This window comes from Brassica napus, chromosome C6 (genome assembly GCF_020379485.1).
Source record: "Brassica napus cultivar Da-Ae chromosome C6, Da-Ae, whole genome shotgun sequence".
Lineage (NCBI taxonomy): Eukaryota > Viridiplantae > Streptophyta > Magnoliopsida > Brassicales > Brassicaceae > Brassica > Brassica napus.
Window position 1 is genome coordinate 38,701,758 of NC_063449.1, and position 18,198 is coordinate 38,719,955.

Consider the following 18,198-nt stretch of genomic DNA (forward strand, 5'->3'; position numbering starts at 1 on the left):
ATAAACATGTCAAACACTCTCGCAGTTCCTTAATTGAATAGTTTATGTAATTTATTCAATCTTTTCCTCTATTTGAACATTTGGTAAGGCTGTCTGGATTGGTGGGCTGCGTTTTTCTCATTTTTATATTAATCATTAGCATTGATTTGGAATACTCTTCAAATCGTTAATTCCATTTTTGTAGAGTTTCGAATTCCTTAGTTTAGAACACATGCATTGCGACAATGATTCGTTTGCGTGAAACTGCTGAGCTCCTTTTTATTTATTTACATGTAAGTAGACAATAGTTACAACCACATGATGTATGTATACAAAGAATTATTTACAAGGGTTATAAAGTATATAAACCCATAATGTGTGTTAATAAATTACATTCAGTTTCTATAGGACCATGATGTTTGATTTTACAAGTCTTGGTCAAGAAAAACGAATAGAGTCCGATCAGAGACATCCGTTGGGTATAACCAAACCAAGTTGCTTACCGGAAGCATTGATGCAAGAAGTCTTTGCTTCTCCACCGTTATAAGTTAGATTAATTGCCTGCATTCGTATCTGAGTGCATGGGAATCGCTCGCTGCAATCCATCTTTATAGCAACTTTTGTGGCCGATGTTCCCATGATTCCACTGTATATTACATCATTTATTTTGATTCCCGACTCCTGAATATTTTAAATTCTTCACATCAGTCACTTATGTTTTAGAAACAATTCACACATGAATATTAATTCCATCATCTAGTTAGGTTCTAAGATATGTAAATAAATAAATAAAATTCACACATGAATACAATAACCAAACTTCGTTTTCTATTTCTAGAATCGGTATTGAAGAATTTTTAAAATATGATGGATCATTTATCGAATGTGTTTTTATTTGAATAATATAAAAAATATATTAATTATTACCAAAACTGTTATCGCATTTCTTTCTACTTTTTACCAATTTTGGCTTTGCAGTAAGCAATATAAAAAAAATCATTAAAGGAAAAATGACCTCAGTAGGGCAATAAGAATCGCCAGGGCAATAGTTCTGGTCGATGAGGATAGGATAGGAGACGTTGACCAAAAGAGCCCCTAAGAACCGAACCCTCTCCACGAATCCTTTGCTATGACGTGGCCACGACTTTATCCTTATCCCATTGTCCGTTCGTACGAACACTGCCTTCTTCACTGTCACGTTTACCACGCCTTCCTCCTCTAGGTCCTTCGCTAAGCTACCAATGCTGGACAAAATAATATATGTGAGACCAATATACCTAGAACAATTGATAATACTTGTAATATATCACGTTAGGTGTTAGTATATATACCTGATTCCATGGCCAGGACCACAGGTGATTCCATCTACCATCAAGTTCTTTGTACCGGGTCCGATCGAGATACAGTCGTCTCCAGTTTTGATAGAAGCATTTCTTACCTCGATGTCAGTCGATTTCTGAATGTGAATTCCGTCGGTGTTGGGGCTATCATCTGGTGCTATGATACGGATATCTTCAATCTTTACATTGTTGCAACGGTTGATTGCTATGTGGAACAACTGGCTGTTCAATGACAATACTCCTTTGATCTTCACGTTGTACGAGTCCATGAATCTTATTGTCTGCGTTTGATAGAAATAATCTTAGTTACGTTTATGTAGTCATGATTGTTTATTTGTGTTTGCATTATTATGTTTGATATTATGATCTTGTGTTCTTTCCAGATAAAAACATAGTAAGAAAACAAAAACTATTAAACTAAAAATGGTCAGTTTAAGAAACCTTAAAGACACACACACCAATTTGGAGTTTAGATTTATTTTTAGTGTTTAGGTTTTAGACTTTAGGATTTAGTTAACTAATTTGAGAAAATATATCATATTTGAATATCTTGGTATATTTTTTTGGACTAAAAGATTTTGGTATATGATATGGCACAAATGTTTATTATGACTATCCTTTAAAATATAAAACAAAAGCTGTGGTAAACGCAAACTCAAAATAAAAACAGAAGAAAATAGAAAAAGAAACAAATTAAACTCTATTTTTGCGTTTTGTATTGAGTTAATTTATACTTTTCAAAAATACTTAATAAGCTAATTTTTGCAGCTAACACATATGAGTACATACCGTTGCACCTTCAGGGCAGTTTTGACCATTGGCCTTGCAACTCCACAGTGTATATCCCTTAGCATCAAAAGAACCTCCAAGAACAGTAACATTGTGAACACCAACAAAACTGAACCAATTTTGTTCTTTCCCAAGCAACCTATAATCTTGAGGACCAATCAAAGTTCCATCGATCCTTAGGGTTATCTCACGGCTTTTGCAACTTTCTCCTTCAAATCGAAGCTCCCGACCGATCAAATACCTTCCTTTTGGCACGTAAATCATGGCCGAGTCTTCCACTCGACACGCTGAGTCCCATGCATCCGAAAAGGCTTTTGTCGAATCAACAACTCCGTTTGGTTGTGCCCCGAAAGTCAGAACGTTAAGACTTGTTCTTGCGTCAAACTGAGCAAAACGGGACATGATTATCGTTACAAGGATGGTAAAGATGTGAACCAAGCTTAGAGACGATGCCATTTGTGTTTGTTTTTATTGGAATGATATAAAAGCTTAAGAACGTATTAATTTCCGGTGAAAGATTGTTTTTGATGAATCTATAAGTGTGCACGTGTGTGTATATACATATGTTTTAAGGTTTTGGATAAAGAGAAAAAAGCTTCATTGTGGTTTAAGGAATCATAATATGAAGCAAACGGCGCGCGTCGCCGTCAATTTCTCTACGGTATTTGAAAAACGAGTTGTTTGGTTTCCAAGTAATTTAGAAGCCTCCGTACGTAACGTTCAAAATATATTCTATCTTTTATAATAAGTCGAGTAAGTATGAAGTGATCCTTCTACTTTAATCATTTTTATAAGATGTTATATTAGCGGGCACTTCGGTTATTTTATCGGTTCGGTTCGAGTTCAGCTCGGTTTGGTTAGTTTGGTTCTAGAATTTTTCCAGCTGAAGTAAACCATAGTTAGTTTGGTTTGGATCGATTTCGGTTCGGTTTATATTCGGTTTGGTTTGTATTCGATTCGGTTTGTATTTCGGTTCGGTTCGGTTTAATCGGATTTCTGAGAACCAGATTCAACATGATCCAAATAAGCCTTGCACTTTTTCATGTGTGCATTCAAGTTAGTAGTTCCACCTGTAGCAGGATTGCATGAATATGTTTTACCACAGTAGTTGCAGGAATACCTCGAGTCATCATCTTTAAGCCTAGTAAAAACATTCCATGCAAGCAATCTTATAGGCAGTTTTCTTTTAGACTTTGGAGACTGTGTCGGAGAATCAGACTCTTTTCTTTTTTTGTTGGTTGTTTTTCCTTTATCCATCTACAAACATATGAAAAATCGTTAGTAAGCTAAAAGAATAGTTTGATGTTTTCACTTTTCAGTTGTATAAATATATGTAACAAATTCTTAGAATTTGATATTAAAAATCTCACCTGAAATTAGAATTGACACCACCAAAAGGAAAAATATGCAGGAAGGAGAGTAGGAGACACAGAAAAGAGACGCTGCGGAGAACTTTTGTTTTTAATTAGACTTGGTAGGTTTTAATTTTAGGGTTTAAAAGTATACGCTATTGAAAAAAAATTAACATGGAAATTATGTGGGCTTAATGACGAATATTACAAAAGTTAGACGAAGTGTCATGGAAATCAAATTATATTAGGATTTCTTTCGTGCAAAAGGAAATTACGTGGGCTTAATCTTAGGATTTTAATATCTTGATATTACTAATATTTTTAATTTAAATAACTATAAAAATACTTCGGTTTATCGGTTCGGTTCGGTTTAAACCGAACTGAACTGAACCGTTCGGGTTGGAAAAATCTTCAACCGAATAATTTGAAATGGACTTTGGTTTGGTTCGAATCGGTTTCGGTTCGGTCGGTTCGGTTCGATCGGTTCGGTTCGGTTTTTTTGCCCGCCCCTAATTACAATCATGACCGTTGGTATAATTGGGTTTTATATAATTAAAATACAAGATTTATAGCCTTGATTACTATTTACAATACAAATTTGGTTTTAGACCTAAAGCAGTTCTTCGACCATACAAATAAGGATCCATAGGACAAATTGTTTCATCTTTTATTGCGGTGCCAGTTGGTAGGACCAGACCATGCCTAGACCACCTCCACCGAAAAGTTTTTTAATCAGAAACTCACTATTAAAAATAAAGAAATAAAATAAAAATAGAAAAAAAGTGAAAAAAAGTTTTAAAATCAGGGTTTTTAGAATCTCACCTAGTTTCTATTAGTTGGAGATGCTCCTACGTGTTTAACCAATTTAAATATTTGTAGTTTTGAAAGATAATGGGGTTATTATTGTGAAAAATTAGATTGACCGGTCATTTATATATATATATTGCCTTTTTGTCATCAACTTGTCTATACTTCCTAAAGAGTTTAAACCGGCCATATATTCTGCCATAACTTATGAGGTTGATCACCATGAAACCATAGCTCTTGGTCACAAAAAAAAATCTGAAAACATATGTGAACAGAGTCAAGCTCATCAGAGCTTTGAACCAATGGATGCTGACTCATGAAATAACTGTGTAACTACTAACTAGTTTCTCACCAAATACTTTCTCCAAAAAGATACATATTCTAGAAGAAATTTGTTTCAAAAATATATTTTTACGTTTTTATGCATATTTATTATGTCATAAAAAATTTGTAAATTTTGAAAAAGAAATTGTATGTAATAAGTTTATATTTAATTTAGTATTATAAAAATAGATATTACAGAAAATAATATATTTATAATCAAAAATTAATATATTTTTAATGTGTATAAAATTTAAATATACATCATATAAATGTAATGAAATTCAACGATCATTTCCATATCATGTTTAAAGTTATTAACTAGTATTATATTGAATGGTCTTTCTTCGTTTTTCGTTCCTTTTTTAAGCCTTACTTTAAGAGATTTATCATATATGCGTAGTTGAAAGTTAAGCATCAAACTGCTTATAAAAGAATGTACAAAACTTATTAATTAATCATATACTGGCATCGACCCAAAAAAACTTGTGTTTACCTGAATTTCCATCTCAACCCGCTTTAGATGACTCGCTATATCTTAGAAGCACATTAATATCTTGTAACTTGTTCGCATTATGAGAATATCATCTTTTATATATTAGACTGATGACTGGTATAACTCAATATTACTAATACCAAAAGCAAAACAGTATAAATTTTAATATCTGGTAAAGTTAGATTAACTCAAAATATAATGTAATTTAATTAAATAATAAATGTTTAAGAACTTTTAAATAAATGTATGGTCCTATTAAAATCATAAATTTATAAATATAAATTATAAAATTTATACAAACATAGACAAACATTGTATTTTTTGTTTTTGCTTTAAATGAAAATTCATTTCTATTTTTTATTTCAATATGTTTGTGTTATGAGAACTTGCTAGAGATTTTCAAAATAGCATATTGTTAGGGTCATTTATAGTGATATTACTCGATAATGTTAATACAAATTCATCACTTTAGTTATCAGAGTATTATTGAGAGAGAGATACAAAACAATAAAAGTTACATTACAAATCCGTTACTCTCATAAGCAGCAACAACATATCAGCCTCTAAAACAAAAAAAACGCAAGAAGCTAATCACTTTCTTTTGTGGTCTTTTCACACAAACTTCCCCCATTAGAATCCATAAAAGGCAAGAGTTGCTTTCAAGCTCACTGTATGTACACTTACAAAAGACCCCTCCAAGACAGAGGTGGCTCCTCTTCTATGGAATGTGCGAGTTCCTTTAACTGCTCAACCACATCAAGCGAATTGCTTAGCTGTTGATAATCGGATCGATGAAGAGCGTTTATTTGTCCTGAGGTTTTGGGTCTATCATCGTAATGTTTCTTTGCCGTGGTGCATCCACGAGGGATATGACGCACACGTATTCTATGGTTTTTTGTTTGGGTCGAGAACCTTCCGTGCACCACGAGCACCAATATGACTTCCTCGTCTCTTGCGTCTTCACACCATGAGTTCTGTGCAACACCGTCCACATACTCTTCTAGCGTTGGGAAGTCTTCGAGGCGGACTGAGACCTCAGCTATTTGGTTCGGCTTGATTATCCCCGTTCCTGGAGACACCTGTTCAAAGAAAGTAAGCAGTTAGTGAAACACAACAATGACAAACCGAAACACAAGCATGAAAGAACTAACCTCCAGCCACTGGGGAAATCCGAAAGAGCCTCTTGCTCGATGGTCGTGTGCCTGACCATCTTCCTCTATGATAGATTGACCTTCACAGATTATTTTGAAGAAAGCAATGTGCTTCTCGCTCTTATTCGTGACACGCAGAATCGTTGAATCATGATTCTGGAGAATTATATTATTAGTGCTGACAACTGTTTCTGGAACCTTGCTTAACTCTCCAAGCATGACCTTGATTTTCTTATTCGTGTTTATGATGTTCCCCAATTCTTGTCTCCTAACTGATTCATCGACCCGGGCGATCTTTACGCTAAATACACAGCGCACAGGCTTGTGGTCACTGTCTATTACATCCATGCACGCATCATACCTTCCAAAATCAAAATAAAGAAGTGCAACTTTCAATCCTTGCTCAATTCTAAGTTAATTATAAAGGAAGGTCCAAGGACTGTTAAGTAGCAACAACCTATGCTTAAGTCCTTCGTTATACTAAGCTAAAAATTTGTTGTCTCAAATGAGGACTGAAACACTTCTCATCATCTGTTAATGATCTAATAAAACATATGGAAACCTACTACCGTGATCCTCTATTTAGTCTGCTTTCTAGTTTTTTTTTACCGTGAACTGACACAGAAACCTACTGAACGTATCCAAGGAAAAACAGGAAGCTTACTGTGATACAGAAGACACCACTGGACAATCCAAACTGCAGTCAGCTCCCACATGACTCTTGCTATCCCGATATAGAATCCTATCGCACCAGGCAGGAATCCGCTTCTTTTCCCCAGAATCATATCCTGCAGAAACACAGCTTCAATGTTCAAATACGATTTCGGCAACTCAATGCCCGTTCAATCCCAAAAGCCCTAGGCCTGGATATAGTAATATTATCACAGATACAGCCTCTTCCCATTGAAAAAAATCACGTGACCATATTATAGTAGCCAGTAGAAAGTTTGATATCACATATATTTAAATTTCCTAGGTAGATACAAGGCTAACTTTTCAAACTATAGTTTGTACTTTTCCTCTGAAGTACTACTGTACTAGGAGAAATCCACATTCTCAACTTTCCAAAGTATCGACCTTTAGGTTTTAGGCTACCTACCTAGCAGAGAAGAGCTTGGATGTTCACAATTCATAATGCAGTCAACTTAGGAAGATTTGGAACGATGAAAGAGAAAAAAAAGAAAGATTTGGTACAGAACCTTGAACTATGATTATACATAAGAAATTATTAGAAGCAACAAAGAGAAAATCACTGACCTGCTAAACCAGCTTGGTGCCTTTCAAACTTGTATGTTGGAGGAAACCTGATAATTGCCTCACGCATCCCTTGAAAGACATTCCCAGCTTCCATTTCAGTATGTAGCTGGTCTTTTTCTCTTAGCCAGTCAAAGCATCTTTGAGAAATGAAATCCCTTGTTTCATCATAAGTTATATCGTCCAAGCGGTAGTTAAAATCTCCAAGAAATACGATCATGTCTGCTTCAGATAATTCAGGCCTTGCTTCAAATGTGTTGACAGCCTGTGAAAATATAGCTCTTAGACTTTTGAAGAAATTACATATTACACTCTGATAGAGAATGATAGCAAAAAAAAAAAAACTACAACAATCGAAGGAAGTACGTACATTTCCACCACGAGGCATCGAGACACCAACTGAAGCACTAGCTGCAATGGAAGAGATCAATAACAAGAGAGACCAATGAATAGGCCAAAATCGATAAGCCAAGAAGGCAACAGAGCAGGAGAGGAATATATTTCGCAGCATACCAGCTCCTGAATTGAGTGAACTAGACTGGCGTGAAAAGGCCATTGTTCGATAAACATGGTCAAAGTCAGCATTTCGCCGGCTAACAGCTTCAAGGTGTGCAGCAAAATGACAATTTACAAAGCACAGTATTCGATCATACATTCTGAGTCGAACACCTACTGCTCCCTGAAAAGACAAAAATGTTCTGCAATTATAGAGATGAGATGATAAAGAAATCAAATAGTGGACAAGAACCATAAAAGTTAACATCAAAATAATACTTGAGATAATCCCCTATTTTTTGTTGATGATACTCGTGAGCAACTATTGCCGAAACGCACCATACCTTATTACCAATCGCTCGTCCAAAACCACAAGGAACCGCAGCAGCGTCTACATCTCCCACGTGAGGCTTAAGGTCATGTCTCACCCTGAAAAATGTATCTCCTCTATAAGAATATAAACTTATAAAATTCATTCAATACTGGCAAGTGAAATGGTAAAACACGCCCAGAGAGAAAGTATGCAGCATATAAATCGGGGGAAACGAATCCCCAGAGTCAACAAAGGAAGGATAAGTAACACCGTAATCTTTATTCTCTCTCCTTAACTTTAGGACCAAATATTTTAAAAAACCCAATAAAAATCAACCAAATCTGAAATAAGATAATTCAAAATGACAAGTTATTCCTATGCTGTTATTTAAGAACTGCTCTGTAGAAACAAGATTGAAAGAGAACATTTGGCAACTGACAATTAAACAACTCAGATGAGCATAAATAATACGGAGTATGCTTCATCTATAAACATAGATTGTCCAAATGAAATGAAGCAATATAAGTGACTTCAAGAAGGACTAACCATACACATATGAGCAACCCTGCTAGCTGCCTAGAGCCAACACGAACAAACGATGAACCCTCATCCAAAGTTTTCCCTATCAGATCCATCCACCACTGACCTAGTGGACTACCCTCAAGTCCCACCTGCATTTTCGAGGAAACAGAGTTGAGATTCAGAAAACCAAAACGCAATTTTTAACCAGAAAGAGAATAAAGAAAGATGTGTGTGTGTGTGTGTGTGGGCGCGCCCGTGTGCTTCTGATATTTTATTTACAAGAAAAAACTTAAAAGCAAAACAAAAGTCACGAGGATCAGGCAAAATGAGGGCCAATCAACTGAGGCAGTTAACCAGATTATGTTCATGTTGTCTACTCTTCTCTGAATTGCATAACTTAAATAGCCAGAAGAATGGCATACACATAACACATAAATCTTTCCCGGTAATACTAGTTAAACGGCAACTTACTGTTTCTCTTGCTGCGGACATTGCAAGAACTCCTGCTCCCATTTCAACTTCTTGCAGTCCAACAACTACGATCTCAACTCCAGTTGCAGCACAGCCTAACCAAGATACAATTGAGTCGGTTGATGCTCTACCCTCTCCAACGTTCCACGTACCAGCTAATATTTTCAGATTCTCGATCCTTGAATACAAAAATTCTTTCCCAGCCAACTCAGCCCGCAATACATTGTCAAGGGGACCTGGAGAAGTAACATTCCAACCTCGGATACCTCCATGATACGCAAGGGTAAATAAATAACCACCACCAATAGCCATTTTTATTACAGGGCCACTATGAGCCACCCATCCTCCAAGCAGCTTTCCCTCAAGGTCCAATACCTGAACAGTTCCATTGGAATAACCAACCCACAGCCGAGAACAAAAAGTAAACATGCAGAGAATACCAGAAGACTGGTATGAGAACTCTTGCAAGCAATTACCATTCCCATCCCATCGCATAACTACGCCGTTTGCAGTTCCAGTCCAAATGAGTCCATCAGCAGATGTGACAATGGCCTCAGTCCTTTTACTATCATCACAAAACCCCCCTTTCACTGCAGCACGGCGAACAGCATCAGCTGCTCCCATAAGAGCATTACGCGACCGCTGAAAGAATCCAATAGAAGACTGACTTTTCTCTTTCCTTGAAGCAGTGGCAATCCTCATCTTGGCATCTTCATCAATGCCAAAATCAGGAAACGCGGACATGTCATTTCGATTTTCAAGCTGCCCATCAATGTTGAATACTTTGATCAAATCCCTTGTGCGCGCATCCCTGACATGCAAAAAACAAACAGAAGACAAACAAAATTCACAACAAAGTTACTCAATGGTATACGAAGGTAGATAATGTTTATCAAGTGTATTGATTAAAATGCTTTGAAATTTGGAGATCAGACAGAATCATAAGGCTGAACATAAGAAAGGCAGACAAAAGCGTGTCTCCAACTTACCACAAAGCAAACGTCAGGGGACTAGCACTCCATACTTTTGCCCTTGTGTGATCAGATACCAAGAATGTAACATCTGATGTCAATGTATTAGCAAAACCATAGGCCGAAGTCTGGTTCCTTGGGTCAATATACGATCTCTCTACTGATATCACAGCCATGTGCCTCTGTTCCATTTTCAAAGAAAGAGACTTCCCCAGACCTTCCCAGGGCCAAACTTTAAGAGCGCCTCCCTCAGACCCGGACCATATATCTCCTAGACAACCGATAACAAAAGTTGTGACATGAGAGAAGGTTAAACAAAATATAACTCGTCTGCAAAGGTTCCATAGTTTATATTCAGAGGTAGAAATAGAGATTCCAAAAGGCAGTGAAAGGCTAACTCAACGAGATCATATATCCACCTAAGGAAGATCAAGTACAGGAAGTTTCAAGGTCACAACTAGAACCCACCCTTTTCCCCCGAACATTTAAAGTGAAACAACGATAAATGAAAGCTGTAGAATCATTACTATATTTACAGTCTAACCATACAAGTAAATTGAGAGGACCATTTTGTAGACTCCATAAAATAAAAACTCTAGCCAACTAGATCTAGAGGAGCCAAAATATGCGTTAGTCAGCAAAACAAACTGTTGTGACGGACCAGATGCCCTTCTGGGTCAGATGCTCTACTAGAGCCAGACCGAATGCCTGTGTTGGGGCTAGACGCTCAACTAGAGCCAGATGTCCGTCTCCAACCTCTTGCTTAATATGATATTGTCTGTTTTAGGCCTAAGCCCTCACGGATTTAGGATTTGTACTTGGGTCGGTTACTCCCAAAAGGTTTCTGGTGACAGACATCTGGCTCTAGTTGAGCTGGCCCCAGCATGGGTCTGGCTCTAGTAGAGCATCTGACCCAGAAGGGCATCTGGTCCGTCACAACACAAACAGAATCCATCTAGCTAACCAAATAACATCAAATAGGTCCTGAAGCCAAGACTACCACAATAAAAATCTCAATATCAACATCCAATCTTCTTACTACTTAATCCATATATATTGCTAAAATATCTAAAGACTCACCGTAAGAGGAGATGGCAATGGAGAGCACCGGACCACGATGAGCTTGCCATGACAAAGTTTCTTCAATCACATGGTCATCTCTCAGTTTCCAACACCTAATCCTCCCGTCTCTATGCCCACTCCAAACCACTCTACTACCTTCATCTCCAATCATACAAACAACAGAGGACCCAATCTCCACCTCCGAAGTCTCCTTATACGGCGCCGTATCCTCCACCTCTAATCCCCTCCCGCTTCCGTACATCCCGTCGAAGTCCCACACCTTCAACCCACCGTCCTCAGCCCCAGCCCACAATTGCCTCTCGGTACTCGTCATCGTCCTCAAGAACCGTCCGATTTGACTTTCCCTCAGAGGATGAGGCCTGACCTCGATGCTGGGAGGCCGATTCGGATGAACTGCGGACCTGATCGGAACCTTGAAGATCCCGGTCCCACCGCACTTCCCGACGAACTCCGGGAGAGAATCGGATCCGTCAGCGTCGTTCTCGTGCCCGATCGCGTTGAAATTGCCGTCTTGGCTGAGCCTCCGGTCGAGGAACTGGATCATGTAGTCGATTCGCTTGTTGCTGTCGTCGACGGAGGGAGCGGAAGGGTGAGATTCGTCGCCGGAGGAGGAGGAGGAGGAGTATGAGCAAGGGTTGAAAAGCGTGGACGGAGTAGCCGCGGAGGAGGAGAAGACGGAGTCGTTGGGAGTGGTGAAGAAGGAGAAGACGTCGTCGTTTTGATGATCTCCCATGACTTAAGCAGACTCGAGCGAAATTAGAGAGATGAAGTTTTGGATTCGGTAAAGCCTCTCGAGAGATATTTTTGAGAAGCAGAAGTGCTTGAAACGTGTTGCTTCGAACCTCCTCTGGTTATTATTCTTTCCCTGCCAGTAAAAACAAATTATATGATCACATTGTACTAAATGAGAGCTTCCCCGATTATGTGGCTACCGTGAATCACATTTTTATTTCTTTCTTTTTGTACATGCCAAAGCGGCTGAAGTCTTTAATGAATTTTGTAAATTATCGTATAAATAAAGATTTTAACTAAAGTACATGTCAATCTTTTTTTTTTTTTTTTTCCATCTAGTATTTATTAGAGGGTCTAAGGCCAAAAACACACATACAAAGCCTAAAAAAAACATAAAGCCCAACTAACATAACCCGATTGGGTCATAAGCCTAAACAAACAACCCGGACTGCGTCACACAAGTCGACGCCCATAAACCCGTTAGATTCGATCCAGAAATCCCGAGATTCTCCACTCGTGTCACGTGCCGAGGTATTAGCTTGAAACTAAGACGTGTTGAAATCCTCGCCAATGAGGCAACACATGTTGCTCAATACCCTACGCCTTCACCGCTTCGATGAAGAACACCGCCGGAACCTTGGCGTCGTTTTCGCCAGAAGCCACCGGAACAGGATCCTCACCGCAGCTACCTTGTTGTTTGATCGCCTTTCCTCGGAGAGCGATCAACTGATTCCGGTAAACCACCGGAAGTCTATCAAACGGATGAAGAAAGCCTCACTCAGAGCGATCTTCCCATATATCCTAGCCGCACACCAGATCGACGTTTCAAAGAAAATTCAGTCATCTACAATCCACCCAACATCAAACAGAGATGTGAGAAGAGAGACGGTTGATCGAATAACAAACGGAAACGTCAATCAACGATAACCGGGAATCCCGGTGAGAAGCCGCTGTCGCCATCGAGAAGAGCGCGACGCGGAAACAAAGCCGGACAGCTCCGTCAAGGTGAACGCGAGCCGCCAGAAACAGATGCCGGATATACTCGTCAAACCGACTGAGATATACCGGAGTCACCAGTCACCGAAAAAGAACGGCGACAGACAAAAGCTTCATCTCATCTTCTTCTTCGTGAAGGATTTTGAGGAGAGAACGAAGAAGAGAGAGAGAAGCCTTTTCCCTAAGTACATGTCAATCTTAATACGGGCTGCTTTTTTTATCTACATAATATGTTAAATTTATTCGGCCTATCAAATCTACTTTAAGAAATTGTTTACATTACCTACTTTTTAATTATAACTTCGCCGATCTTTTACAGCCGATCTTTTACAGTCTTTAAAATATTGTTTACATTATCTATAAAAAAATTGTTTACATAATAATGAATCAAATAATTAACTTAATTCTACACTCTTGTCAATGATTTTTGCAAGTTGATATAGCAGTGAAATAAAGTTCGCCATGTCGTCTTTGATTCACTTCTCTCCAGATGCTATGAGCGCAGCTTGAAACAGAGTATTGGGCCTTTTTTCGTTTGTACATCTGGAAGATGCATTCAGATGGTTCATCTAGATGTCTTATCCAGATGCTCCATCTAGGTGTTGTTTGTTTCTTTATTTCGTCCATGCATCCAGATGATTCATCTGAATGCAACTATGCTCGTTTGCTTTTCATTTTTTAACTTCCATCTACATCCAGGTGGACTTGTTAATAAAATGATTAAAATATAATTTTTTACGTTTCGACGGAAAAATAACATTTTTACGGTTTTGGCGAAAAATATTTTTGCAGTTTTTGAGGAAAAAAAGTGTTTTTGGCGAAAAAGTGCATTTTTGTGGTTTTGGCGGAAAAATACGTTTTTATGGGTTTGGCGGAAAAATACGTTTTTGCGGTTTGGACGGGAAAAGTGTGTTTTGCGGTTTTGGTGGGAAAAGTTTTTTTCACGATTTTGGCGGGAAAAGTTTTTTTTCGCGATTTTGGCGGGAAAAGTATTTTTGCGGTTTCGACGGGAAATAAATTTTTTCCGGTTTTGGGTGGGAAAATACATTTTTCCAATTTTGGCGGGAAAATGTGTTTTTCCGATTTTGGCGGGAAAATGCGTTTTCCGATTTTTACGGAAAAATTCGTTTTTCCGGTTTTTACGGAAAAATTCGTTTTTCCGGTTTTGGCGGAAAAATGCGTTTTTCCGGTTTTGGCGGAAAAAATTTATTTTCCGGTTTTGGCGGGAAAATTGTGTTTTCCGGTTTTGGCGAGAATATGCATTTTCCGGTTTTGGCGGGAAAATTGTGTTTTTCCGGTTTGGCGAGAAAATGATTTTTTGCGGTTTTGGCCGGAAAATGATTTTTGGAGTTTGGCGGGAAAATGAGTTTTTTTTTTTTTTTTTGCGGGAAAATGCATTTTTTTTGTTTTGACGAAAAATGCGTTTTTTGGTTTTGGTCGAAAAGTGTGGTTTTACTGGTTTAGCCGAAAAATGTGTTTTTATGGAAATGTGTGTTTTGCGTTTTTTTGCGGAAAAACACATCTTGCGGTTTTGGCGGGAAATTGTGTTTTTCAGTTTTTGCGAAAAAATACATTTTTTTAGTTATAGCAGAAAAATGTATATGCAAAAAAAAAATAGAATTTAGGGTTTGAAAATAATATTTTGATTTTAAAAAGTCAATTTTGTCTTTTATCATTTTGGACTGAACTAAATGCATCTGCATCCAGATGCACTATCAACACTCACCTTCATTTGGGTGAGAATTTGAGATGAATTTTTAAAAATTCAGTTGGGTGATCCATGTGAATGTAGCGTTATAATGCACAAAACGAACATCTATTTGCATCTTCACCCTGATGATCCATCTGGGTGAGCAAACGAAATGGGCTTTGGTTTATGAAAGTGGTTGTCATGTCATGTATACTCTGCGAGATCAAAGCAATAATGTTATATCATTCTTTTTTGCCAACAATATCTATACTAGTTCGAATTACACATTGATTCTAAAAACAAATCAATGAAATATAATCAACATAAAATATATTAGAAATGAAGTGCTTGAAACGTGTTGCTTCGAACCTCCTCTGGTTATTATTCTTTCCCTGCCAGTAAAAACAAATTATATGATCACATTGTACTAAATGAGAGTTTCCCGATTATATGGCTACCGTGAATCACATTTTTATTTCTTTCTTTTATACATGCCAAAGCGGCTGAAGTCTTTAATGAATTTTGTAAATTATCGTATAAATAAAGATTTTAACTAAAGTACATGTCAGTTTCAGGTTACATTGGAATCGCTTCTTTGGGCAATGGAATGTATGAGGAATTTACGTCAGTTTCAGGTTACGTTTGCAACGGATTGTTCTCAATTGGTGAAGATGGTTTCAGAACCAGATGAATGGCCAGCTTTTGCAAATTACTTGGAGGATGTCAAGACCCTAAAAGAGAGCTTCACCAGATCAGAGATCATCTATGTACCAAGGACGCAAAATACAATGGCGGATAGACTAGCACGCAGTGCTAGGAAGCAACCGTCTTTTGTCGTTCACATGGATGCAGATCATCCGGTTTGGTTTACAGAGTCCGTATGAGTCTGTAATAGTTGAAGACAAAAAAAAAAAAAAAAACTAAAGTACATGTCAATCTTAATACGGGCTGCTTTTTTATCGGACACAATTTAAGTTCACCCCGTTCACCTTTAAATTCACCTCACCTTTTATAACCAATCAAAGTGACACATAGATTATTAATTAAAAACATTAAATTAAACAAAAAATAACTACAAAAAATAAAAACACTAATTTTAACGACGCAAACGCTTCCAGCTAAACCCTAAACCCTAAATCTTAAATTCTAAACCATATACCATAAATTGTAAACCCAAATCCAAACCCCTAAACTCAAACTCTATACCCTAAACCCTAATCCTAGACCCTAAACCCAAATTATATACCCTGAACCCAAAAACTAGACTATAAACCAAAACTCTATACCCTAAACCCAAGTCCTAGACCCTAAACCCAAACCGTAAACCTTAAACCCAAATTATATATCCTAAACCCAAAACATTAACTATAAGTCCAAACGGTAAATCCTAAACCCAAAACCTATACCCTAAACCCAAATCCTAGACCTAAAACCCAAATGGTAAACCCTAAACTCAAACCCCAAACTTAGATGCTATAGGGTTTGGGTTAAGGTTTACGGTTTGGGTTTAGAGTCTAATACTTGGGTTTAGGGTATATGGTTTAGGTTTATAGTCTATTTTTTGGATTTAAGGTATATAATTTAGGTTTAGGATATAGGATTAGGATTTAGGATCTAGGATTAGAGTTTAAGGTTTACTTTTTGGGTTTAGGGTGTATGACTTGAGTTTAGGGTATAGAGTTTAGGTTTATAGTCTTGTTTTTGGGTTTAGGGTATATAATTTGGGTTTAGAGTCTAGGATTAGGGTTTAGGATTTGGGTTTAGGGGTTTGGATTTGGGTTTAGAATTTAGGGTATATGGTTTAGAATTTAAGATTTAGGGTTTAGGGTTTAGCTGTAAGCGTTAGCGTCGTTAAAATTAGCGTTTTTATTTTTTGTAGTTATTTTTTGTTTAATTTAATGTTTTTTAATTAATAATCTATGTGTCAATTTGATTGGTCATAAAGGGTGGGGTAAACCTAAGTTATGTCTTTTTTTATCTACATAATATGTTAAATTTATTCAGCCTATCAAATCTATCTTTAAGAAATTGTTTACATTACCTACTTTTTAATTAGAACTTAGCCGATCTTTTACAGCCGATCTTTTACAGTCTTTAAAAAATTGTTTACATTATCTATAAAAAAATTGTTTACATAATAATGAATCAAATAATTAACTTAATTCTACACTCTTGTCAATGATTTTTGCAAGTTGATATAGCAGTGAAATAAAGTTCGCCATGTCGTCTTTGATTCATTTCTCTCCAGATGCTATGAGCGCAGCTTGAAACAGAGTATTGGTTTATGAAAGTGGTTGTCATGTCATGTATACTCTGCGAGATCAAAGCAATAATGTTATATCATTCTTTTTTGCCAACAATATCTATACTAGTTCGAATTACACATTGATTCTAAAAACAAATCAATGAAATATAATCAACATAAAATATATTAGAAATCAGATTCTAAGCTCTTGTCTGAACTGGTTCAACTAATGCTCTAAGTCTGAAAATATCCCACTAATACTCTCAGTCTGAACTGATTTTACTGAGTCTATGTGAAACAAGCTCAAAATCTTGTTAGACATAATGTCTAAGAGTTGTTTATGTTGCATTTAACTTGTTTTCCATATATAGAAACATGTGTCACAAACATTTTCATTTGATGTCTCAAGTTTAGGTACCCCTTGAACCACATCTCTTTTGAAGTGGACTTTGAACATGAAAACCCATGTGTATCGTCTTCTTGCGCCATAGATCGAGTTGAGATTTTACATACACCAAACGTTTACTGGATGCCTCTCACTTATAATAGTTCTTACTTGATCTAACACTGAGCATAACTCTACTTCTGGTTGCATCAATAGCCTTGAAATCAGTTTTAGTGAATACGACTTTCAAGTCATCATATCACATAACTAGCAAATACTGATGAAATTGGCTTTTAATCCTTTGGAAGGCACTCACAAGTTATGGCTGGTTTGAATTCTCAATGGAACCAACACCATGATTTTTTTTCTTGTCCACGTCACTAAAAGTAACTCTTCCACCTATCATAGTAGAAAGTTAATCCAATATATCTTTTGTCTTCAGTCATATGTTGTGAACATTATTGTCGAAATACCAAGAATTTGAATTTCCAGTCTCAGCTGAAGTGTAAGCTACATTCCCCTTCATATTGATTTCAGTTTGATCCAATTGTCTTGAATTATTTTGACAAAGTTTCACACAACAACATCAGTCTTGCAATGCCTGCTTCTAGGAGAATATAGATCCTGCTTTGCTATCCATATCTTGCCATCACATTGGTTCAATGAAGCACTTGTTAGACTCCAAGCTTGTTTGTCCTTTTCAAAAGTTAATACACGCAAATTAATAGCAATCTATTTTGAATTAGAAAAGCTCATCTATAATTTGAGAATTTAACAATATGTTTACGTGAATTCATTTGCGAGAA

At 37.0% G+C, this 18,198-nt stretch overlaps 2 protein-coding genes across 3 annotated transcripts; both read right to left on the minus strand.

Moving 5' to 3' along the window:
* Positions 1 to 418: 418 nt before the first annotated feature.
* LOC111207088 (polygalacturonase-like) lies at positions 419 to 3,214 on the minus strand. Its single transcript, XM_022704701.2, has 4 exons — positions 2,109 to 3,214; positions 1,311 to 1,600; positions 995 to 1,223; positions 419 to 660 (listed from the first exon to the last, which is right to left on the minus strand). The coding sequence occupies exons 1-4, from the start codon at positions 2,562 to 2,564 to the stop codon at positions 442 to 444; spliced, it is 1,194 nt and encodes a 397-aa protein (XP_022560422.1). The 5' UTR covers positions 2,565 to 3,214; the 3' UTR covers positions 419 to 441.
* Positions 3,215 to 5,480: 2,266 nt separating this feature from the next.
* LOC106426269 (type II inositol polyphosphate 5-phosphatase 15) lies at positions 5,481 to 12,231 on the minus strand. Of its 2 annotated transcripts, XM_013866985.3 has the most exons (11): positions 11,342 to 12,229; positions 10,280 to 10,532; positions 9,291 to 10,101; positions 8,844 to 8,968; positions 8,329 to 8,413; positions 8,003 to 8,168; positions 7,860 to 7,900; positions 7,493 to 7,754; positions 6,900 to 7,023; positions 6,236 to 6,596; positions 5,481 to 6,163 (listed from the first exon to the last, which is right to left on the minus strand). In XM_013866985.3, the coding sequence occupies exons 1-11, from the start codon at positions 12,075 to 12,077 to the stop codon at positions 5,765 to 5,767; spliced, it is 3,363 nt and encodes a 1,120-aa protein (XP_013722439.2). In that variant the 5' UTR covers positions 12,078 to 12,229; the 3' UTR covers positions 5,481 to 5,764. The 2 variants fall into 2 exon arrangements, with proteins under 2 accessions (XP_013722439.2, XP_048616151.1); XM_048760194.1 differs by having other exon boundaries at positions 7,860 to 8,168; positions 11,342 to 12,231.
* Between the last annotated feature and the right edge of the window lie 5,967 nt (positions 12,232 to 18,198).